The 22,551-nt window shown below is 62.9% G+C and overlaps 1 protein-coding gene across 3 annotated transcripts; it reads left to right on the top strand.

The window, feature by feature from the left end:
- The first annotated feature begins 637 nt into the window (after positions 1-637).
- On the top strand, positions 638-22,113 carry PER1 (period circadian regulator 1). Of its 3 annotated transcripts, none has more exons than XM_054049480.1 (23): positions 638-661; positions 9,909-10,241; positions 10,680-10,778; positions 11,320-11,474; positions 11,672-11,793; positions 11,900-12,101; positions 12,424-12,475; positions 13,314-13,456; positions 13,567-13,645; positions 13,888-13,994; positions 14,645-14,798; positions 14,904-15,012; positions 15,106-15,237; positions 15,683-15,791; positions 15,953-16,109; positions 16,378-16,505; positions 16,961-17,146; positions 18,146-18,352; positions 18,443-18,975; positions 19,263-19,428; positions 19,706-19,898; positions 20,229-20,379; positions 21,613-22,113. In XM_054049480.1, the coding sequence occupies exons 2-23, from the start codon at positions 10,003-10,005 to the stop codon at positions 21,811-21,813; spliced, it is 3,624 nt and encodes a 1,207-aa protein (XP_053905455.1). In that variant the 5' UTR covers positions 638-661; positions 9,909-10,002; the 3' UTR covers positions 21,814-22,113. The 3 variants fall into 3 exon arrangements, with proteins under 3 accessions (XP_053905455.1, XP_053905454.1, XP_053905456.1); XM_054049479.1 differs by lacking the exon at positions 638-661 and adding an exon at positions 6,575-6,894; XM_054049481.1 differs by lacking the exons at positions 638-661; positions 16,961-17,146 and adding an exon at positions 6,575-6,894.
- The last annotated feature ends 438 nt before the right edge of the window (positions 22,114-22,551 follow it).

Raw genomic sequence — 22,551 nt, 5'->3', positions numbered from 1 at the left:
CTGGGAGGGCAATGCAGTCTGGTGGGTTAAAGCAGGGGAAGCTAGTGGTAGAAGGAAGGCCCACGAGCTCTGCCAGTGACACGCTGTAGCTGTGGGCGTCCCCCTGCGTGTGCCTCGGCCTCAGTTTCCCCACCTGTTCCAGGTGGGTACAGAGTCAGGCTGGGAAATGGGGCTCCTGGGGGCAGTGCAGGCTTCGCCTCCTCTCCTCGGTCCCAGACCACCTCCTTCCCTCCCAGAGGCAGGGATGGAACCCAGGCGTCCGGGCTCCCCGCCCCCTCACTAGCCCCGCCACTTGCCCCGTGCGCCGGGCCCGCACGTGTCCCCCCAGCTGCCGCTGCGGCGAGGCGCCGGCCAATGGGCGGCCGGCGGGGCGGGGCCGTTCGTGGCGAGGGCCAATGGGCCGCGGCGGGGGGCGGGGCCGGGTCACGCGCGGCCCTGCATGCCCGGCCGGGACACGCCCCTCGGGGGCGAGGCCGCGCGGCCTCACGCGGCCGCCTGCATGTCCGGGGCCCGGCCGGCCAATGGGAGCCACCGAGCGCCTGGGCGGCCAATGGGCGGCGAGAGGGGCGGGGCCGGCGGCGGCCAATGGGGGCGAGGGGCGAGGGGCGGGGCTGGGCATGGGGCTGCGCAGCCAAAGGGGCAGACGGGGAGCGGCGCCGCGGTGAGTGGGGCGTGTGGGGAGCCGTGGGGCTGGGGGGATCCTCTAGGGTAGAGGGGCTATGGGGATCCTGTAGGGCAGAGGGGCTGTGGGGATCCTGTAGGGCAGAGGGGCTATGGGGGGCTGTGGGGATCCTGTAGGGCAGAGGGGCTATGGGGGGCTGTGGGGATCCTGTAGGGCAGAGGGGCTGTGAGGGGGAGCTGTGGGGGGTCCTGTAGGGCAGAGGGGCTGTGGGGGCACCTATAGGGCAGGGAGGCTGTGGGTCCCTAGGGTGAGGGAGTAGAGGGGCTGCGTGAGAGGCTGGGAGTTGGGGGTCCTGTGGGGCAGAGAGGCTGTTGGGGGGCTGTGGGGGTCCCATAGGACAGAGAGGTGCTGGGGGGCGGGCTTTGGTAGTCCTGTAGGGCAGAGAGGCTGTGGGGCCACCTATAGGGCAGAGAGGCTGGGGGTCCCTAGGGTGAGGGAGTAGAGGGGCTGTGTGAGAGGCTAGGATTTGAGAGTTGGGGGTCCCATAGGGTAGAGAGGCTGGGGAGTATAGGGGTGCAGAGGGGCTATGAGGGGGTCCATAAGGGGAGGAGCTAAGGGGTTTGGGGGATTTCATAGGTCTGAGGGGTGGCTGGAAAGATCCTTTATTGTGGGGGGCAGAGTTAGCCCGGAGGGGTGCCCGGAGGGGTCCCTTAGTGCAGAGAGTCTGGGATATCTATTGGGGGGTATCCATGGGGAGGGGAAGGGGTTTAAGGGTGTCTGTAGGATGGGGAGGGGTTGGCCTGGGGGTTATGTAGAGGATGGGGGGAGTCCATGGGGATTTGGGGTCCTGGGTTTATGGAGGCAAGGGTCCCATAGGGCATCTGTGGGGGATAGAGTTTGGGGTCTGTGGGAGGAGGTGCTGCGGGGGGCACTTCCCCTCCGGCATGGTACCAGCCCATTAACCCCTCCCCTGACACAGCTTTGCACCCCCTCCCCTGAATTTTACTGACATGACAGATGGGGGGGCGGGTGGGGGGTCACTAGGAGCAGGAGGCTCTGTGCGGGGGGCCGGGGGCATGCTGAGTTGCTAGGAGTTGTGCCTGGGGGATGGGCTGATGAGGGTGCATTGGGAACTGATGGTGCCGTGGGGGAGTTTTGGGGGGCTCCCAGACAGGGCTTGTGGGGTCTGAGCAGCGGGTGGGTCCCCGGGTCCCCCCCCACTTCCGCTCCCGTAGGGGGCGTGACGGTGGTGCTACACTCCAGTGCCCCATCCTAGAGCTAGCTGCATCTCAGCAGCCCACACTTGGTTAGCCGCGCAATGCGGGGGGAACAGGAGAGAACCCCCCTGCCGATGAGCCAGGGAGCTGGCTGGGCCCCGGGGCTGGGGCTGACAAGTGTGTGTGGGCCCCTTTCATAATCGCAGCGAGTGGCTTATGTAATCCGGGCTTTGAAAGGGGCAGGTTCGCCTCGGCGCCGACTGAGTCATTGTGTTATTCCCCCCGCCGCCCCCTTGGCTGGCGGGCCCAGAGCCCCGGGAGAGCGGCATGTCGGGGAGGCTCCCGGCGCGTTTGGGCCGTGAACTCTTTGTGCCTTTCCCCGGTCCTGCTGCTGCAGCCTTGCTCTGTGCGTGAGCTGTTCTCTTTGTGTGTGCGCGTCAAGGGTAGTGACGCAGGAGCACACAATGGCAAAGCTGAGCCGGGGCCCCAGGAGTCCTGGCTCTTCCCCTCCCCCCGTTGTAACCCACTAGACCCCACTCCCCTTCCAGAGCCAGGGATAAAACCCAAGAGTCCTGGTTCCCAGCCCCTGTGCTCTACCACTAGCCCCCACTCCCGTCCTAGAGTTAGGGAGAGAACCCAGGAGTCCTGGCTCCCAGCCCCCCTGCTTTAACCTACCAGCCCCCACTCCCCTTCCAGAGCCGGGGAGAGAACCCAGGAGTCCTGGCTCCCAGCTCCCCTGTTCTAACCACTAGCCCCCACTCCTGTCCTAGAGCTGGGGAGAGAACCCAGGAGTCCTGGCTTGCAGCCTTTCGGGGTAAGTAGGCTCCCTGGGAACCCGGAGGAGCCGGGCTCGCGTTCCTTGCCATGGCTGTGCTCCTTGCCAGTTACTGGGCCTGTTAAATACCCCCTCTCTTTTTGGGAAATCTCCGAGCTTGGTACTGAAAAGAGTTTCCGTCCCGATCCCTCCTGGGCCCAAAGAGGAGGAGCCCCATCTGCCAACCGGGAGCCCTGGATTTTCAAGTTCCCTCTGACCTTTGTGTGACGGGGGGAATAGTACACACCGGGCGGGGGACGGATGGCTAAAAAAGCCACTTAGCCGATGATGGGCTGCTGGCATACGGATTACGGCTGAGAACATCCATTCCCTGGGCCGTCAAGAGGATCAAGGGTTCTTGCTGGGAGCCTTACCGCCCGCCAGGCCCGAATTAAACGCCATCGGTTCCGTTCCTAAAACAGGCGCCTCCTAAATTCCTGCTTTTGTCCAGCTCGGGATGACCAGGAGAGAGCCCCATCGTGTGGTGCTAGCCCCCCAGTTTGCACAAAGCCAGCGAAATTCTGCCCCGTGTTTGGGGACGCCGAATCTCCTGCGTGTGCCGGGAAATGGAGGACCGTTCGCGCCGGGCCGGCTAAAAGTACGCTAGCGAGCTTTCTGTGCGTCACGGGTTGTTTTGGAAAGAGCCAGCGTGCCGGGGTTACTGTAAATGTTGCAATCCTGCCCTAGCCCTGGCATGTGTCAGCCCGTGAGATTGCCATAATAAAACATACAGTAGGGCAGAGGTTATTGGAGCGCTCGGTATTTGTTGGCACACAGGGGTGTGTGAGTGGGGCGGGGGGCGGGGGGCGGGGTGCCTGTGCTGTGTTTTGCCACGTGCAGGGCTCCTTGGACTGCTTCCAGCTCCATTGCTGTCCGTTCTGCGGTCCCACTGACGTACCCACAGCTCGTCCCCCGGAGATGAGTCCTGGTTCTTTGGGCTGCTGTCGGTTTGAGGCCCGACGGCAGGGCTGGTGCCGGAGTGGGTTTTGGGGGAGGGTGGGAGGGAAAGAAGGGGTGATGCCTGGGGCACGTCTGCACTGCGGCTTGGAGCATGCTAAGACCAGCCGTATACAACGGATGGGCAAGAAACACACCCAGACATACTCTTGCCCCCCCCTTCCACTGCTGTTTTCAGCGAGCTAGCGCATGTCTGTCTACTGGAAGTGGGGGATCCCTGATTCTGGGAGGGGAGCAGGGGCTAGGGGTTAGAGCAGGGGGGGCTGGGAGCCAGGACTCCTGAGTTCTCTCCCCAGCTCTGGGAGCAGCCAAGGAATAAATTAGCATGTGAGAGCAGGGGAGGGAGTCGCTGGCTCCGACCAGCCTGTGGTTAAGCCGAGAGAACGCAGTGTTCCCGGCGCTCTGCCTTGGTTTATTTCCACACGGCAAACTTGGCCTGGGGCGGGCGACTGGGCAGAGCTTGGGCGTTTTAATGCCTGCCCCACATCCTCCACCCCCCCCGGGACAGGCCAATGGCGGGTGCATTGCTCTGGTGACGCCGCCACGGCTCCTGGAAAGCCCCCCGGGGGGCTGGCGTGTTGTGTAAGGAGCTGCCAGGCGGGTACCTGGCTGGGAAAAATTACATAAGGGCCCCTGTGAATGGAGTCACCGCAGGCCGGAGCGGGTGACCTGGTTATATCAGGAATCTGGCTCAGGGGGGCTCCGGTTACAGCTGACCAGGTGCAGGAGATGCATTGGAGCCAGGACTCCTAGGTTCTCTCTTTGGCTTTGGGAGGGGAGTGGGGGCTGGTGGTTAGAGCAGGTGGGGGCAGGGAGCCAGGACTCCTGGGTTCTCTCCCTGGCTCTGGGAGGGGGGTGGGGGCTGGTGCTTAGAGCAGGGTGGGCTGGGAGCCAGGACGCCTGGGTTCTCTCCCCGGCTCTGTGAGGGAAGCAGTGAACTGCTCAGAGCATTCATTCCCTTCCGGCTCTGTCATCCCCTCGCCCGCCCTGTGTAATTAACCCCCGGCAGGAACACTGCACTTCTGCTGAGTGGGCTGGGTCAGGGGGCCCGCCGCTCTCCAGAGCCCTGCATCAAAGGGCCGGCGGGGGTGGCGGGAGAATGGCCCTGCAGATGAGCGGGGCGTCTCTAGGCAGTGGGAAACAATGTAGCCGGCGGAGAGGGGGGCTCGCTGAGCGGCTTGGTGGGGAGAAGAAGGGGCTAGATGGCGTCCTCTCCCGACCTGTGGGCGCCTCTCTCGGCGGCTGAATGGAGGGGAGCGCGGGTGTGAATCCAGCAGGGCTCCGGTTTTCATGCTGAGGACTGAGGTGGGGGACCTGGGCCTCCCATCGGTAGCAAAACGGGCTCCCGGGAGTGCCAGGCCTTTGGCCTTAGAGCCGTCTGCAAGGGAAACTGAGGGTGGCTGCACTCCTTTTCCAGGGCGCAATAGGGAAACTGAGGCAGGAGATGGTAGCAGAACAGTGCCCCCCCCCCCAAGCTCAAGTTTGCAGGGGGTAGGGATAGCTCAGTGGTTTGAGCATTGGCCTGCTAAACCCAGGGTTGTGAGTTCAATCCTTGAGGGGGCTATTTAGGGAACTGGGGTAAAAATCTGTCTGGGAATTGGTCCTGTTTTGAGCAGGGGTTTGGACTAAATACCTCCTGAGGTCCCCTCCAACCCTGATATTCTGTGATTCTAGTTTCAGAGTAGCAGCCGTGTTAGTCTGTATCCGGAAAAAGAAGAACAGGAGTACTTGTACTCTAAGGTGCCACAAGTACTCCTGTTCTTCTTTTTGTGATTCTAGTGTGTCTTGGGGCAGCCAGCCCCTGCCCCGCAGTGCATGCAGTTAGAGAACAGGACGTGGCGAGATCGGGGTCCAGGGAGGCTGCAACAAGAGCCTGCCCAGGGGGTCTCAGATCTGTGCCGCCAGTCCATGCCTCAGTTTCCCCAGTTATAAAATGGGGGTGATCGCCCCGCCCTGCCTCCCCCGGGGCTTGCCAGGATAAATGCCTGAAAGCCCGAGCGGCGCTCGTGTACTGTGGGGACCATACAAGTGCTCGGGCCAAACGCGGCTCACTGGGCTGAGATCCTCTCCGTTTCTGGCCCTGGCGGGGCTTGGCTTTGCAGACGCTGGGCTGTCGTCGGGGTGTCGGGAGCAGAGGGTTTGCTCTGGGGCGCCCACTGAGTGCTCCTCTTTCCTCGTCTTTGCCAACAACGCAAATATTTATCAGCAAGCTGCGTCGGAGGGGACGCGATCGCGGCTGCCTTATCAGCCGGCGTGGGCCAGAGTCAATATTTTCACCCCCTCTGTGCCTCCGTGCTCAGGCAGTGTTTTCCCTGCACCTCTTGTTAGTGGATCTCTTATCTGCCAAAGAAAATAATATTTACCGATGCCGGCATTCCTGCCTGCTGCTTACTACTTAATGTCTTTCCCACCTTCCTGGGGCCATCTGTGACCCTTTGGTCCTGGCGGTCTGGATTTGGCCTGCCATCCGCCTGTTGACTACCCCAGATGCGTTTGGAGCTGTACAAACCCCCAACTAGTTGGGTCCTGCCCCACCAGGTCCCCTTCCTTATTATGAGCTGCTGACCGTGAGCCATTCGATCGGGCATCTCTGGAATGGGGTTTTTTTCCCCCAAGGTCTGGGTGGTGGATCCAAGGTAAGTAAATTGGGTGACACGGTTAGAAAGGATCCGGATGAAATTTTTGCATTAAATTGTAGGTCTCCCCGCTCAGCCCCCCAGTTTGTAAAAATTTTCCAAATTTCTCACATGGGAAAATGTGGGGAATCTCAAATTCTCCTGGGCTGGGAAACCTCCCAAATCTGCCTCGTTACCGGCCCTGTAGGGCCTTACAACAAAAATCCTGGCACGTCCTGCTTGGCTCTGTTTTCCCCTGATCGGATTTTTTTTTTTTTTTTTTTTTTGGTGCCCTGCCAGCAGCTGGCATGAGGTTTGTTGATGCTTTTGCTGGTTGATTATGCAGGCAGACCTGGTTCCCATTGGTCGGCCCGCTCGGCCAATGAGAGCCGCCCCGGAACCTGGGGTGGCAGCACTACGGTCCACGTGCGGGGCTGTGTAACACGGCGCTGACATCACCCGGCGGTCGGCCAATGGCGAGGCCGCCGGGCGTTACACAATTGGGGGCAGCGTCTCTGCCGGAGCCACCGGGCGCGGGTGGCATTTGGGGGGCACCCGGCTGCAGAGGATGCACCCTGGAGCCCTGGGCAGCCAAGAGAAGCCGGCCGGCTGTGGTGGGGTTTGCAGCAGCAAAGAGAGGCAGAACCCCAGAGATGTGCCGCTGTCACTGTGAGTGTGAAAGTCGTTGATTTGACTCCCCAGATTTCAGTGCGTTTGCCCCCCTTGACGGCTGTGGGCGCTCCCCTGTTCTCGCCGCCTTCCCTCCCCCTGCACAGCCTTTCGGATCTAGGGCTGTGGGCTCCGCCCCAGAGGTCAGCTGGTGCTGACACACAGGGATCTGTCCTGCCAGCACAAAATGTTCTCTGTGCAAAGGGAGCAGTCGTTCCAACTGTCCCGCTTTGCCAAGGCAGGGCGTGTCAGCCGACGGTTTCCCTGCCCTCGGTCTTTGTCACTGGCATGCTAATTAGCCCTGGAAAGCTATATTCTTTTTATGTAGGGCGAGGTTTTGCAACGCCACCAGGGCAGGGGGTGGAAAGCCAGCGCGGGAGATGCGTCCGCCTGCTTTGGCGAGACGGGCGGCTGGTTTGTCCGGTGCGCTTGTAGCAAATGTGTCATAAACACCGGGAAAAAAAGGATGCGAGAGTTGTAACTTGGCGGGGGGGGGGGCAGGAATTGAAGTAACCGTCTTGGGATGGGGGGTCGGGGTCGTGGGTGACTTGATTTGTTTTGGAGATGGGTCTCGAAAGTCTTCCGGGGGAAGCGTTTAAAATCGAGTCAGTCTGTGTTTTTGACTCCTTCTTTCCTGAGCTTATCAGACAGGCAGGAGCTGAAATTTACTTTCTCTTCGCTGGGAGACACCAGTCATTTCCCTCCCCCCGACCCCTTTAGGTTTGTTTTTTAGCATTGCCGCTGGTTTCACTTAAATCAGGTTATAAACCAATTGAATCCAGCTGGTGCAAACCCCGGGGCGGGGGCTGGTTTGGGGACTTGGCTGATCTTTGGTTTCAAGAAGCTACTGATAAGTGTCCGTGCAGCCCTTTGCACCAGTGTCAATCGGTTAAAAATCTCTCCCCTTAAATTAAATTGGTGCAAGGTTCTGGCGTAGACAGACACAGCTCCTTCCGGGCGGTTGTATCTGGGTTGCAGACGCAGCCAGGTCAAGGCTCGCTTACTTAGGAATGCCTTTCCCTGCTAAATAAGTGTGTGTGTGCGCGTAGCTGTTGTGTTTTTCTCCTCCTGCTGTGTGTGTTTGCAGCTGTTGCTTCTGTGTGTGTGATCTTGGCACGTGTTAGGTTTAGTGTTGTTTTTAGAAAAGGTAGATTTTTTTTTTCCAGGGCCAACTCTGAGCTTTAGAGTAGCAGCTGTGTTAGTCTGTATCCGCAAAAAGAACAGGAGTACTTGTGGCACCTTAGTGGGCTGTAGTCCACGAAAGCTTATGCTCTAATAAATTTGTTAGTCTCTAAGGTGCCACAAGTACTTCTGAGCTTTAATTTTCTCTCATTGTTGATGCGGGGCTATTGAATCAAGGTGTGATTATTATTTATTTTTAAACATCTTCGTGTCACTCACCCCCCTGGCTCCTTCCATGCCAGTTGGGGTGTAGGCAAGCGCTTGGTAAACCGAATGATCCCCAATCGGTGTAACGTTTTGGGCCAAAATGTCCAAAGCTGGGTTCGTGAAGTGAAGCTCCTCAAATCTGTGTTGACACCCCTTAAATATAAAGGCTCCCCTTCCCAAAACAGCTGAGCACCTACACAGCTCATCCTGGTCCAGTTCGTTCGGTTCCATTAACTGTGGGATCAGGTCTCTTGCTTTCCACACCCAAAAGATCTGGGTATCCAGCAGTAAAAGTATCCATCCATTCATCCGTCCATCTGTCCCCAATGTCTGTCTGTCTAAAGAAGCATTTAAAAAAATTTTAAATCCATTTGTTGTTGTACGTATCTGTCAGGACCAGAGCACCAAATTCCCAGTTTCTCTGGTAACCGCCTGTTGACTTCCCCCATCGCTGCCTCTTGTTGCCAGGGGAATGTGGAGCGTGGTGCTCAGGTCCTGGCTGGTAGCTAAAGCAGAGGAGGCCATTTGAAATGGGCGATTCTTTATAGGCACGGCCGTGGGGTCCAGGCGGATCTCACGGCCTCGAAATCGGCGAATCCGGTTCATTCCGCGGCGTCTTTGCCGACTCTCTGTTTACAAAACCTTTGGCTCCGGCCCAGACCAGCTTAGCTCCCTGTCTCTCGGACGGGCTGCTAAATATAGCCGGGTGGCGAGAACTTACCGACCGAGCGAAAAGATTCCCAATAAGAGGCTGAGAGCAAACAGCTGCGCTAAGAATAGGCCGGCTTTGGTGCTTGAAATAGACCCACAGCGGCTCACTGGGCTCAGAGCTCACTGCACTGCTGTGGGCCCCATGTGACCGGCTCCAGCGGGCTCGGGAGAAAGGGGCTGACATCTGGGGTGGGGCTCGGGGCCCGCACCTCCGGGCTGTGTCCCAGGGTCCTGCCCGACTGATGGCCAGGGGCTTGGGCCTGGCGGTCGGAATTGATGCAGCGGAGAGGAGGTGTGGACTATGAGCCAGGACGCCTGGGTTCTCTCCCTGGCTCTGGGAGAGGAGTGGGGGCGGGTGGTTAGAGTGGGGGAGGTGTGGGGGTCGGAGACAGGACTCTCTGTTCTCTCCCGAAGTTGGGGAGGGGAGTGGGGGCTAGTGGTGAGAGCAGGGCGGGATGGGAGGCAGGACACCTGGGTTCTCTCCCCGGCTCTGGGCAGCGTTTGTCCCTTAGCAGTGTATTTTTGATGAGTAATAAGCCATGGGGTCTGATGGAGAGCTCCTTTCACCCCCCACCACGTGGGGTGGCTGGGCTCGGGGGATGGGGGGTGAATTGAGTGGTAAGAGCCAGCCGAAACCCTGGCCCAGTGCTGACAGCCGGCGAGGGCACAGCTGGTCTGGGACGTGCCCTCCATCTCCCTGGGCGCTGTCCCCTGGCCCTGCTCAGTGCATGTCCCAGCTCCCTGCAGTGTGCTGGACCTAGGCCGACGGGGGCTGCTTGGCTGGTGGATGGAGGGTTTGTGTCGGAGCCAATCGACCCCCCAGGAGCCAGGGAGGGGGGTCCCCCTGCAGCCCCTTGGGGCAGGCTGGACCTAGGAGTCGGTGCCTCTAACCGCAGCTCTCTCCGCTCTCATAGGTACCGCCTACGACGTCTCTGACTGGATCTGTCTCTAGCCCCGAACCCTGCACCTCCGCGCAGGCTGGGTGATGTCCCCGGCTCCTCCCCGATCATGAGCACCGGCTGCGAGCCAGGCCAGACGCCCTTCGAGGGGGCAAGTGTGGGCGGGGCCGGCTCCGGAGCCCCCCGGCGGACCCGGGCCCACGGCCGGGCCACCGACGACATGGACGCCAACAGCAACGGCTCCAGTGGCACCGAGTCGCGCGGGCGGGACTCCCTGCGCAGCGACCGCAGCAGCAGCGGGAACGGCAAGGACTCAGCCCTGCTCGAGACCACAGAGAGCAGCAAAAGGTAGGGGGTGCGCGGACCCTGGCGTCCGGGGGCATGGAGGTGCGCCGGGCTGGCTGGCGGACCCCGGCGTCCGGGGGCGTGGAGGGGCGTGGGGACGGTGGGGTGTTTAGAAGGCAGGTCAGGGTGACCTAGGCTCCGGGATGCCACGGTGAGGGGTGTGGTCTATGCACCCCCAGCCTGGGAATGAGGGGAGGGGCCCCTCTGCCCATTAGTGCCTGGCATTTTGGGGGTGGGGGGCTGCCCATGGGGGCCTGGGACGCTCGCTCTGATCTCTTTCCCACCCACCCACCCCCACCAGAAGGGCTGGGCGGCCCCTCTGGGTCTGCCTCGGGGTGCCCCACATTCCCTGCCCCTCGTGCCGTTCCAGCTGGGCAGCAGCAGCGCCTGGCGGGCAGCGGGGCCACGGTTCTGACCAGCCCCCATCTCTCTCCCCCGCAGCACCAACTCCCAGAGCCCGTCTCCCCCTAGCAGCTCCATTGCCTACAGCCTTCTGAGCACCAGCTCCGAGCAGGACAACCCCTCCACCAGCGGCTGCAGGTAGGCGAGCACAAGGGGTGGGGGCCCTGGACGGGGGGGGGGGGCACATGGCCCTAGGGGAGATCCTCCCCAGCCCCCCCATACACACTATGTTCTGCACTGTGGCTGACGCTCATCGGCTCCTCTTCCCTCTGGAGAAGCCAGACTGTGCAGAATTACCAGTGAGAGGGGAGTGGGGGCTGGTGGTTAGAGCAGGGGGGGCTGGGAGCCAGGACTCCTGGGTTCTTTCCCTGCCTCGGGGACGGGAGTGGGGTGCGGTGGGTTAGAGCAGGGGGGCTGGGAGCCAGGATTTCTGGGTTCTTTCCCTGCCTCGGGGAGGGGAATGTGGTGCAGTGCTTAGAGCAGGTGGGGTTCGGAGCCAGGACTCCTGGGTTCTCTTCCTGGTCTGCCACTGACTCGCAATGTGACCTTGGGCAACTCCTTCCCCCTCCCTGCAACTGGGCGGTGCGGGGCTGCCCCCCAGCGGGGGGGTGTTGGGCTGGTGGTGGGGAGCTCGGGCCTGTAGCCCGGTGGCTCACCGCCCCCCCTCTCCCCCCTGTAGCAGCGAGCAGTCTGCGCGGGTGAAGACCCAGAAGGAGCTGATGAAGGCGCTGAAGGAGATGAAGATCCGGCTGCCCTCGGAGAAACGCGGCAAGGGCCAGTCGGGCACCTTGGCCACCTTGCAGTACGCGTTGTCCTGCGTCAAACAGGTCCAAGGTAGGGGGCGCTGGGCTGGCTGGGGGGGCGTGGTGCCCCAGCGAGGGCCCCCAGGGCGGGATCCAAGGGACCCAGCCGCCCGCTGTCTGTGGTACCGCGGAGGTTGCCGGGCAGGGCCGGCTGGGCTGTGCCCGGCCTGTGGTGGGCAGGGGGTGCCCATGCTCCCAGGGCTGACGGGCTCTCCTCCCCCCCCGCAGCCAGCCACGACTACTACCAGCAGTGGACCATTGACGAGAACCAGCCCTGCCACCTGGATGTGGCCAGTTACACCATCGCCGAGCTGGAGGGCATGACCTCCGAGTACACCCTCAAGAACCCTGTGAGTGCCCCCCCCGCCCGGCTCCCGGGATACCTCCCGGCGCTGCCAGCCCTGTTCCTCTCCCCTGGTGCCCTGCCTGCCTCCCAACTGCCCCCTGTCCCCGCAGGACACGTTCGCCGTGGCCGTCTCCTTTGTCACGGGCAAAATCCTTTACATCTCGGACCAGGCGGCCTTCGTCCTGCACTGCAAGAGGGACGTCTTCAAGGGGACCACCTTTGCCGAGTTCCTCGCCCCCCAGGATGTCAGCATCTTCTACGGCTCCACCACCCCCTTCCACCTGCCCTCCTGGAGCGCCTGCACCTCGGCCAGTGAGTGCCTGGGAGAGGGGGCTCTGAGGCCAGGGTCTTCTCATCTGGGATCTAGTGGTTAGAGCAGGGGAGGCTGGGAGCCAGGACTCCTGGGTTCTCTCCCCGGCTCTGGGAGGTCAGTGGGGGCTGGTGGGTTAGAGTGGGGGGTGCTGGGAGCCAGGACTCCTGGGTTCTCTCCCCAGTTCTGGGAGGGGAGTGGGGTCTAGTAGTCAGAGCACGGGGGGCTGGGAGCCAGGACTCCTGGGTTCTCTCCCCAGCTCTGGAAGGGGCACAGAGCCTTCCCAGCCCCCACTAACCCCCCACCCCTTGGCCTTGTCCCCAGCTGCTGCCGCTGTGAACTACACCCAAGAGAAATCGGTCTTCTGCCGGATCAGGTGAGTTCCACCTGCGGCAGGCGGGGTGTCGTCTCGGATGGGGTGAGGGGGTGCAGCGCTGGGGGACCCTTAGGGACTGGACTGTGCCCGGCGTTCAGATCCCACGCTGCAAACCCCAGCCAGCTTCCCTCTGCCGTGCCGAGCCCCCTATGGCCTTGTGTTCCACATCCCAGCCTCTCCACTCCCGCCTTCTCACTCCCTCCGGGCCAGGCTGTGAGACGGGAAATCCTCGAACGGGGAGGAATATCTCAGCGAGCCCCAGATCCCTTCTGTTTGGGGAAGCCAGGCTCACCCTGTCTGCGTCCCCTCTTCCCACTCGCTCCCTTTGGCGTGGGCAGGGCACCCCATGTTCACAGCAGCTCCCTGGAAGCTGGGGGGCTGGGGGATCTGGAGGGAAGGGGACCCCATGCCCCATGTTCCCAGCAGCTCCCGGGCAGGGGGCTGGGAAGAGGTCCCATGTTCCCAGCTGTGCCTGGGAAGGGGGAGAATTGGGGGCTGAGAAGGGGACCTCACAACCTGTGTTGCTAGCCATGCCTGAGGGGGGGGGGGATCTGGGGCAGGGAAAGGGACCCCACACCCCGTGTTCCCAGCAGTGCCTAGGGAATGTGGGACGGGGAAGGGAACCCCGTGTTCCCAGCAGTGCCTAGGGGATCTGGGACGGGGAAGGGGACCCCACGTGCCGTGTTCCCAGCTGGACCCAGGAGAAGGGATTGGGGGCTGGGACGGGCAGCGGGCAGCAGTGTCGGGGGGCTGGGGCAGAGGGGTCTGGCGGTTGTCGTTGCTGGTTGGTCCCGGTCTCCTCTGGCCTCTGGTCTTATTGCAGGCGTTTGTTTCTCAGTGGAGGCCATGGCCGTGGGCGGGAGCTGTGTTACTTCCCCTTCCGGCTCACGCCTTACCTGGCCAAGGTGCGCCCCGCAGACAGCGCCGAGGGCCAGCCCTGCTGCCTGCTCATCGCCGAGCGCATCCACTCGGGATACGAAGGTGAGCTGGGGCAGGGGAACAGGGCCGGGGGGCCCCTCGGTTTCCTCCCTCTGCCTGGCCAGCAGGTGGTCCTGTGCCCCTAACCCCAGCCCGTGTCTCTTCCCCCCCAGCTCCCCGGATCCCGCCCGATAAACGGATCTTCACCACCAGACACACCCCCAGCTGCTTGTTCCAGGACGTGGACGAAAGGTGAGCAGCTTGGCCGAGCCCGGGGTGGGGGTGGGAGACACCCTCTATCTATCCGGGCTGCCCCCCAGCAGCACAGCGAGGCTTGGAGGGTCTCCAGCGGACCGGCGCCGCCCCCTAATGTCCTGTGGCTTTGGGTCAGCCTTGTCTGTAGCTGGGCTGTGGGGCCTGTCGAAGCCAGGACCTTGGTGGGCGGCGGGACCCACCCAGGGATGCCAGCTCACGGTGCCTGTCTGTTTTCCCAGGGCTGCCCCCCTGCTGGGTTACCTCCCCCAGGACCTGATTGGCACGCCCGTCCTCTTCTACCTGCACCCGGAGGACAGGCCGCTCATGCTGGCCATCCACAAAAAAAGTGAGTGGGTGGGGGGAATCCCAAGGGTGCCGGGGGGAAAGAACCAAAGGGTGAGTGTCATTTGCAGCTCCCCATTCGGACGCTGACTCTAATCCACTCTCATGCTTCAGGGCTTCAGCCTGGAGCCTGCCGGGGGTCAGGAAGGGAGATTCTTCCCCATGTGCAATTGGCAAAATCTGTTCAGGGATCTTTTTTCCACCTTCCTTTGAAACGTCACAGCTCAGCTCCAGGGTGGGCTGGTGACCTTAGCTGGCACATAAAACCTCTCCCTAGCTGTCTGGGTGATGGGGCTAGCTCTCCTTGGGGTCCAAAGAATTGCCAGGTTTGGGGTCAGGAAGCAATTCTCCTCCCCCCCACCCCACCCCCCAGCCAGATCAGCCTGGCCTTGGGGAGTTTTCACCGACTGGCATCATCTGGCCGTGTCCTACCTGGTCAGTTCCCTGCATTAGAGAGGCCGCGGGCAGAAGGGCCTGAGAGCCAGGACTCCTGGGTTCTCTCCCCGGCTCTGGGAGAGGAGTGGGAGCTGGTGGGTAGAGCAGGGGGGGCTGGGAGCTGGGACTCCTGGGTTCTCTCCCCGGCTCTGGGAGGGGAACGGGGTGTGTGTATCTCAGACACTGATCCTTATTCCCTCCCCCCCCCCCCCCCCCCAGTTCTCCAGCACGGCGGGCAGCCCTTCGACCACTCCCCGCTCCGTTTCTGCACCCGCAACGGCGAGTATGTCACCATCGACACCAGCTGGTCCAGCTTTGTCAACCCCTGGAGTCGCAAGGTCTCCTTCGTCATGGGGCGCCACAAAGTGCGCACGTGAGTACCGTCCTCCCCCCAGCCCGCCTCCAGGGATCTCCGGCTGCCTCGCGGTATCGGGGGCCGCCCGGCCTCGCACTGACCCTTCTCTCCCCCGCCGCACAGGGGTCCCCTCAACGAAGACGTCTTCACGGCCCCCAAGGCACTGAAGATGCGGCCGCTGGAGCCCGACATCCAGGAGCTCTCGGAGCAGATCCATCGGCTGCTCCTTCAGGTGGGTCATGCTCCCTCCTTAGCCCCGCATCGTCTCCCACCGAGGTGCCTCCCTCTGGGTGCTAACCCCCCCCCGCTTCCCTCCCCGCCACAGCCTGTGCACAGCAACGGCTCCATGGGGCTCTGCAGCATGGCCAGCAACGCCTCCCACGAGCAGTTCCTGAGTGCGGCCTCCTCCAGCGACAGCAATGGCCTCCCCGCCGAGGAGACAAGGGCCCAGAGGCCGGTAAGAGCACCGGCTCTGGGAGGGGACGGGGGAAGGGGCTGTGAGCCAGGACTCCTGGGTTCTCTCCCCGGCTCTGGGAGGGGAGTGGGGGTTGGGGGGGGGGGGCAGGGCGCCCGGACACCTGGGTTCTCTCCCCGGCTCTGGGAGGGGAGTGGGAGCTGGTGGGTTAGAGCAGGGGAGCTGGGAGCCAGGACTCCTGGGTTCTCTCCCCGGCTCTGGGAGGGGAGTGGGGGCTGGTGGTTAGAGCACGGGGGGCTGGGAGCAGGGACTCCTGGGTTCTCTCCCCGGCTCAGGGAGGGGAGTGGGAGCTGGTGGGTTAGAGCAGGGGAGCTGGGAGCCAGGACTCCTGGGTTCTCTCCCCAGCTTTGGGAGGGGAGTGGGCCCCAGTGGTGAGAGCGGGGGACAGGGGCCTTCCCGCTGCCCTGACCCCACCTCCTGTCCCCAGATGACCTTCCAGCAGTTCTGTAAGGACGTGCATATGGTGAAGAACCGGGGCCAGCAGGTGTTTATCGAGTCCCGTGCCAAGCCGCCAGCTGCCAAGCCCCCCTGCGCAGGTGAGAGCCCTGGGGCCCCCGCGCCCAGGGGGAGGCAGATTGGAGGGGAGGTGGGTTTGCCAGCCCCTCTTTGCTCACCCCCAGTCTCTGGGGAGACGCAGGTGGGGGGGGGGGGCGGATCGAGGGCAGCTCCAGCTGAACCGGGTCCCCCCTCGTTGCAGGCCTGGAGACGCCCCAGGATGGCGCCGGGCTGGGCAGGGAGGCCCCGTGTGAGGCGCAGCGGGGCCCGGGCCAAGTGGGCGCTTCCGAGGAGTCTGGCCAGAAGGAGCCCTCCAGTTACTCCTACCAGCAGATCAACTGCCTGGACGGGATCATCCGGTGAGCAGGGGCCGGGAACCCCAGCTCAGAGCCGTTCCCCACACTGGGGGTTGACTTGGCGCTGAGATGCGGCCACCTCTGGGGCGGGGCGGCTGGTTATACAGGGACCCCTCGCCCGGCACTGAGATGCGGCCACCTCTGGGGCGGGGCGGCTGGTTATACAGGGACCCCTCGCCCGGCACTGAGATGCGGCCACCTCTGGGGCGGGGCAGCTGGTTATATAAGGATCCCTTGTCCCCGCTAACCCTGGGACCTGTGGCTTTTTTAGGTATCTGGAAAGCTGCAACATCCCCAGCCGGGTGAAGCGGAAATGCGGCTCCTCCTCGTACACCGGCTCCTCCAACTCGGACGACGACAAACAACGGGCAGGCAGGGAGGCGGCCGACTTGGCCAAAGGTATCGTCCCGCTTGCCCTGTTCCCCCCACCCCTCCCCGGTCCACCTGCCGCCCTCTCGCTCCCTCTGGATATTACCTTGTTGCTGCTGACGGGGCTTGGTGGAGGGGGGTCGTGATGCCGGCCCGGGGCACTGAGATCAGCCCAGCAGGGAAAAAACAGCTGAAATTCGGCCAGCGGGAGACACGTTTCACAGCCGTCGATGTCCCACCCTTCAACCGCCTCGAAATGCTTCCTTCCCGTCCGTGTGTTAAAGTTTGCCGGCTCCCGACGCCGAAACTCCCTTGAAATCGAAACGATTCGGGGCATGTTTGGTGTCGTGGCCATGTTTTCCCCATGGGAAAACGGCCCGGGAAGATGTTTTCCCCCCATCCGCCCTCCGTGCCGCCCCAGGGACTGCGGCGCCCCCCCCCCCCCCGGTCTCCCCTCATTAACCCCTCGTTGTCTCTTTGAACAGATGCGGCGGAGGAAATGCTGCCAAGCCGGTCCAGGAGGGAGGAGGAGGAGCCCGCCGCGGCGGTGGGACCCCCGCTGGCCCCGCTGGCGTTGCCCAGCAAAGCCGAAAGCGTGGTGTCCCTCACCAGTCAGTGTAGCTTCAGCAGTACCATCGTCCACGTGGGAGATAAGAAAGCCCCAGAATCGGGTACGGGAGGGGAAGCACCGCTGGGCTGGCGGGCGGAAGGGGCCCGGGGCTGCCAGCTCCCCGGCCCCGTTCCCGGCCGCGGCAGAGAGCCGAGCCGCCCGGTCTCCCCCTGCCGTCGCCCCCCCCCCCCCCCCAACCTCCGCCGCCTCTCAGTAACAGCATAATATTCAGGGGGCCTTATCTCCCCGGCAGCCTCTGCTCCCCCTGCACCCCATAACCGCTTCCTTTCACGGCTCCGTGACGCGCCGGCATCACGGGGGGCGGGGGGGGCTGGGTTTTCCCCCCCTCTCTGTGTGTATTTAATTTGCCTTTTTCCCCCTTACCCCCACGCCTGCCGTCAGGACGCCCCTGCGGGTGACTCCGGGAGGGGCCGGGACGGCCTCTGGATTCGTGGCCCTCCCCGAATGGATTTTCGTTCCCCCCCCTCCCCTTTTTTTGCCTCCCGCTGACACGTTTTTTTCCCTCCCTTGTTTCCTTCCTTGATGGCGGCTGAGTCGCCGGTGAAGCCCCCACTGGGATGGGGGTGGGTTGGGGGGCGGTCTCCAAACAAAGCACGGCTGCTTGGCAACGGCTCCTCGGCTGCGGGGAGCCCCCGCACAGGGTCCTCCCTGGGCACTGATGGCATGGTGCGGGGGAAGGGCTGGGAGCAGGACACCTGGGTTCTCTCCCCTGGCTCTGGGAGGGGAGTGGGGGCTGGTGGTTAGAGGGGGAGGGGGCTGGGAACCAGGACTCCTGGGGTCTCTCCCCAGCTCTGGGAGGGGAGTGGGGGCTGGTGGTGTAGAGGGGGGCTGGGAGCCAGGACTCCTGGGTTCTCTCCCCTGGCTCTGGGAGGGGAGTGGGGGCTGGTGGTTTGGGGGGGGAGGGGGCTGGGAGCCAGGACTCCTGGGTTCCATCCCTGGCTCTGCTGCTCGCTCACTGCGTAACGTTTCTCCCTGCACGTGGCTCCGTGCGGTGGCACCCCCCAGCTGACCCTCCCTCCCCCGCTTGGTCTCTCCCCAGACACGGCAATGCTGGAGGAGGGCCCCGGCCCCGCGCCCCCCGACCGGGAGCAGTACCGCCGTGTGGGGCTCACCAAGGAGGTGCTGTCCGTGCACACCCAGCAGGAGGAGCAGGCTTTCCTGACTCGTTTCCAGGAGCTCAGCCGCCTCCACGTCTTTGACGTGCCGGCCGGGCGCAGCCGGCAGGAGGGACAGGGCGCAGAGCCAGGTGGGGGCCGCATCCGAGGGTGAGGGGGGGGCTTGTGCCTGGCTCCCGTCCCTCCCTTTGCTAACCCCCAGCCTTGTCTTCTCCCGGCAGGGCACTGTGGCCTGCGGCGGGGCGCCGGCCGGCGCGGCAAATCCAAGGCTAAGCGCGTCAAGCAGCACAAGGCGTCCGACAGCACCGGCTCCCCGCCTCCCCCCGGCCCTTGGCCCCCTTCGGCCGCCTCCCTGCCCTTCCCCGCCGTGCTGCCCGTCTTCCCGCCCAGGCAGCCCTGCGCCGAGCCCGCCCCCCACTTCCCTGCCCCCCTGGTGGCCCCCATGGTGGCCCTGATGCTCCCCAACTACGTCCTGCCCCCGCCATACTTCCCAGCCCCCTTCGGGGAGCCCTTGGGTCCCCGCCTGCCTGCCCCCCCCGAGGCCTCGCGCTCCACCACGCCCGAGCGGCCCAACTCGCCCCCCTTCGACTCCCGCTGCAGCTCCCCGCTCCAGCTCAACCTGCTGCAGATGGAGGAGGCCCCCAAGGTGGCCGAGCGGCAGGAGGTGCCTGGCGGCCAGGCCGGGCCAGGAGGTGGCAGGGCCAGCAGGACGCCTGGGGCCAGCGAACTCGGCCCACAGAAAGAAACCTGTCTGGTAAGGAGCCGCCCGCTGGGAAGGGGAGTGGGGGCTGGTGGGTTAGAGCAGGGGAGCTGGGAGCCAGGACTCCTGGGTTCTCTCCCCAGCTCTGGGAGGGGAGTGGGGGCTGGTTTGTTAGAGCAGGGAGGCTGGGAGCCAGGACTCCTGGGTTCTCTCCCCAGCTCTAGCACTCACCAGCTGTGTATTCAGGCAGGGCCCCCACTCCTGTCTTTTGGGGAAGGTGAGAGTTGGGGGAGGTGCGTATGCAGCCCCCCAGGTAAGTCCTGATCTCCCCTTTCCGGCAGGCGGAAGGTCAGGACTCCTCCAACAACGACGCCCTGTCCAGCTCCAGTGACCTGCTGGACCTGTTGCTGCAGGAGGACTCACGCTCCGGGACCGGCTCGGCCACCTCGGGCAGCGGCTTCATGCACAGCGGCTCCAATGGCGGCAGCACCTCAGCCAGCGGCACCAGTAAGTGACAGGTTGGGAGTGGATTGGCTAAAGCCTTAGTGGGGGCGAAGCCAGGACTCCTGGGTTCTCTCCCCAGCTCTGGGAGGGGAGTGGGAGCTGGTGGGTTAGTGCAGGGGGGCTGGGAGCCAGGACTCCTGGGTTCTCTCCCCAGCTCTGGGAGGGGAGTGGGAGCTGGTGGGTTAGTGCAGGGGGGCTGGGAGCCAGGACTCCTGGGTTCTATTTCTGCCTCTGGTGCTGATTTGCTCCCTTCTCTCCTGCCTCCCCCTCTCCCGCACAGCGAGCAGCAAAAGCAGCCACACCAGCAAGTACTTCGGCAGCATCGACTCGTCGGAGCCAGAGCGGGCGGGGCAGCCGCCGGGCGGGGCGGGGGCTGGCGAGCAGTTCATCAAATATGTGCTACAGGACCCCCTCTGGCTGCTCATGGCCAACACTGACGAGAAGGTCATGATGACCTACCAACTGCCCGACCGGTGAGGCGGGGAGGCGATCAGGGGGCAGATCTGGGGGGCAGAGGCTGGGCTGGCGATTGGGGGGCAGAGGGGCTGGCGAGGGGGGAGGTGATCGGGAAAGAGGCCGAGCTGGCGATTGGGGAGCAGATGTCGGGGGGAAGAGGCAGGGCTGGCAATTGGGGGAAGGTGATCGGGGAATAGGCGGGGCTGGCGATTGGGGTGAGGTGGAAGTGATCTGGTTGGAGCGAGGGGGGAGCTGACCAGGTCACGGGAGAGGATGACAGGCAGGGGGCAGTGCTGCAGGTGGGGGGCAGGCCCGGATCGCCCCCCTTGACGCTTTGTGCCCCACAGCCCCGTGGCCGCTGTGCTGCAGGCTGACCGGGAGAAGCTGCGGGAGATGCAGAAGCAGCAGCCGCGCTTCACGGAGGAGCAGAAGAAGGAGCTGGCCGAGGTGCACCCTTGGGTGAAGAAGGGGCTGCTGCCCAAGGCCATCAATGTCACGGTGAGGGGGGTCCAGACTCACCCAGCTCACTGGGCGCTGGGTAGCGGGGTTGTGACAGGTTCGGTCACAGAGACACTCTTGGGACTGTCACCTGATGTGTGGAGATTACCTCTGAGCCCATTTTCCCTGCCAGCTTGGGACTCCAGAACCCTGCCTTGTTGAGTCAGACAGACCTGCCTGCTACAACACAGACCCAGGTCTGGTCCATACCCCCAACGCTGCAGACTTTAACCAAAAACTGCTCAGCAGGTCACCTCTTTCCAGCACCCAGACACCCAGCTCCCAATGGGATCCAAACCCCAAATAAATCTGTTTTACTCTGTATAAAGCTTATGCAGGGTAAGCTCATAAATTGTCCGCCCTCTATAACACTGATAGAGAGAGATTCACAGCTGTTTGCTCCCCCAGGTATTATTCACTTACTCTGAGTTCATTAATAAACAAAAGTGATTTTATTAAGTATAAAAATGAAGCTTTAAGTGGTTCCAAGACAGAACAAAGTAAGTTACCAAGCAAAATAAAACAAAACACGCAAGTCTAAGCCTAATACATTAAGAAACCGAATACAGGTAAATCTCAACCTCAGAGATGTTCCAATAAGCTTCTTTCACAGACTAGACTTCTTCCTAGTCTGGGTCCAGTCCTTTCCCCTGGTACAGCCCTTGTTAGCTCCAGCAGGCATCTCAGGTGAAAGCAGGGGATTTCTTATGACTGACAGCCCCCTTTGTTCGGTTCCACCCCCTTTTCTAGCTTTGGCCCAAGGCAGGAATCTTTTGTCTCTCTGGGTTCCCACCCCTCCTTCTAAACGGAAAAGCACCAGGTTTAAGATGGATTCCAGTATCAGGTGACATGGTCACATGTCCTGTGAGACTGGCCCACACTCCCCCAGGAACCTTTGCAAGTAAACAGACCATTTACAACCAATTGCTCTAGTCAACGGGCGCCATCAAGCTTCCAAACCACCACTAATAACCCACACTTTGCATAATTACAATAGGACCTCGGAGTTAACTTCATATTTAAAGTTTCAGATACAAGAATGATACATAGGATGACCACACGCAGTAGATCATAAGCTTTTTTATGCTGCCTTACAAGAGACCTTTTGCAGAAAGCATATTCCAGTTACCTTATAGTTACATTCATAAGCATATTTCCATAAAACCTTATGGAGAGCAACGTCACAGGGGTGCCCCAGGTCCACTGACCCGCCTTTCCTGCTCTCTCCCCCAGGCCTGCGTGGACTGCGGCAGTAACCCGGCCTCCCACCTGGCGCCCCTCTACGACACGGAGCCGCACGCCATGGAGCTGAGCACCACCCTGGAGCCCATGGAGGAGGGCAGCAGTGCCCCCCCCTGCCCAGACATGGCCATGGAGGAGGAGGAGGCGGGGCAGCCGGCCCGGCCCGAGGTGGGCACCGAGAACGCTGGCTGAGGCCCCGGCCCGCCTCCCCGCACACTCCCAGGCAGCACCGGCTGCCCCTCGGAGCCGGCCACCGCACGGGATGGACCAGAAGTGCCAGCCCAGCCCTGGCCCCGGGACTCAGCCAGGCCGAGTGCAGAGCCGAGCCGGGCCCTGCTCCGGACCCTACCCTGCCCGCAGGCGCCCCCCGGAGGCCGGGGCTGGCCCTGCGCAGGGCGGAGTATTTATTTTTGGAACGTGTTTTTTGTACGAAAAGGCGGGACAATAAACCGCAGCCACGGCTGTCCCCCGTGGGCGGCGACATCCCAGCAAGATCCGAGGCCTCCTTTGTGTACTGCCCCCCTGTTCCCAGGGAGTGGTGTGGGCCATGGGCTTCCCCAATCCCCTGATGCGGCTCCCTAACCTTGTCCACCTGGCTGCAGTCTCTGCTCTAACCACTAGACCCCACCTCCTTCCCAGACCTGGGGAGAGAACCCAGGAGTCCTGGCTCCCTGCTCTAACCACTAGTCCCCACTCCCCTCCTGAGTCCACGTTCCTTGTGCCACAGTGGGAACTGTCTGCTCCAGCTGCCTGTGCCCGCCGGCCTGAGCCTTGCATCCCATCCTCCAGCTGGGATTTGTCTGCTTGGGCAAAGGTCTGACCCTGCTGCCATGTTCCCCTGGTCCTTCCCCCACGCCCGTCTGCCCAGGCCTGGGCGCTGTCTCCCTCCCAGGGTGTGCCCCTAGGTCCACCCTGCTTGCCCCCAGGCAG

The sequence above is a fragment of the Malaclemys terrapin genome, chromosome 15, assembly GCF_027887155.1.
Source record: "Malaclemys terrapin pileata isolate rMalTer1 chromosome 15, rMalTer1.hap1, whole genome shotgun sequence".
Lineage (NCBI taxonomy): Eukaryota > Metazoa > Chordata > Testudines > Emydidae > Malaclemys > Malaclemys terrapin.
Note: the sequence above shows the minus strand (reverse complement) of the source record. Positions and strands in the feature narration are given on the sequence as shown.

Excerpts from the sequence above, each read along its gene's own strand:
- PER1 (XM_054049480.1), top strand. The coding sequence starts at position 10,003 with ATGAGCACCGGCTGCGAGCCAGGCCAGACGCCCTTCGAGGGGGCAAGT. Across the intron at positions 10,779-11,319 it reads CCCTCCACCAGCGGCTGCAG|CAGCGAGCAGTCTGCGCGGG; the intron begins GTAGGCGAGCAC and ends TCCCCCCTGTAG. Across the intron at positions 18,353-18,442 it reads GGGACAGGGCGCAGAGCCAG|GGCACTGTGGCCTGCGGCGG; the intron begins GTGGGGGCCGCA and ends TTCTCCCGGCAG.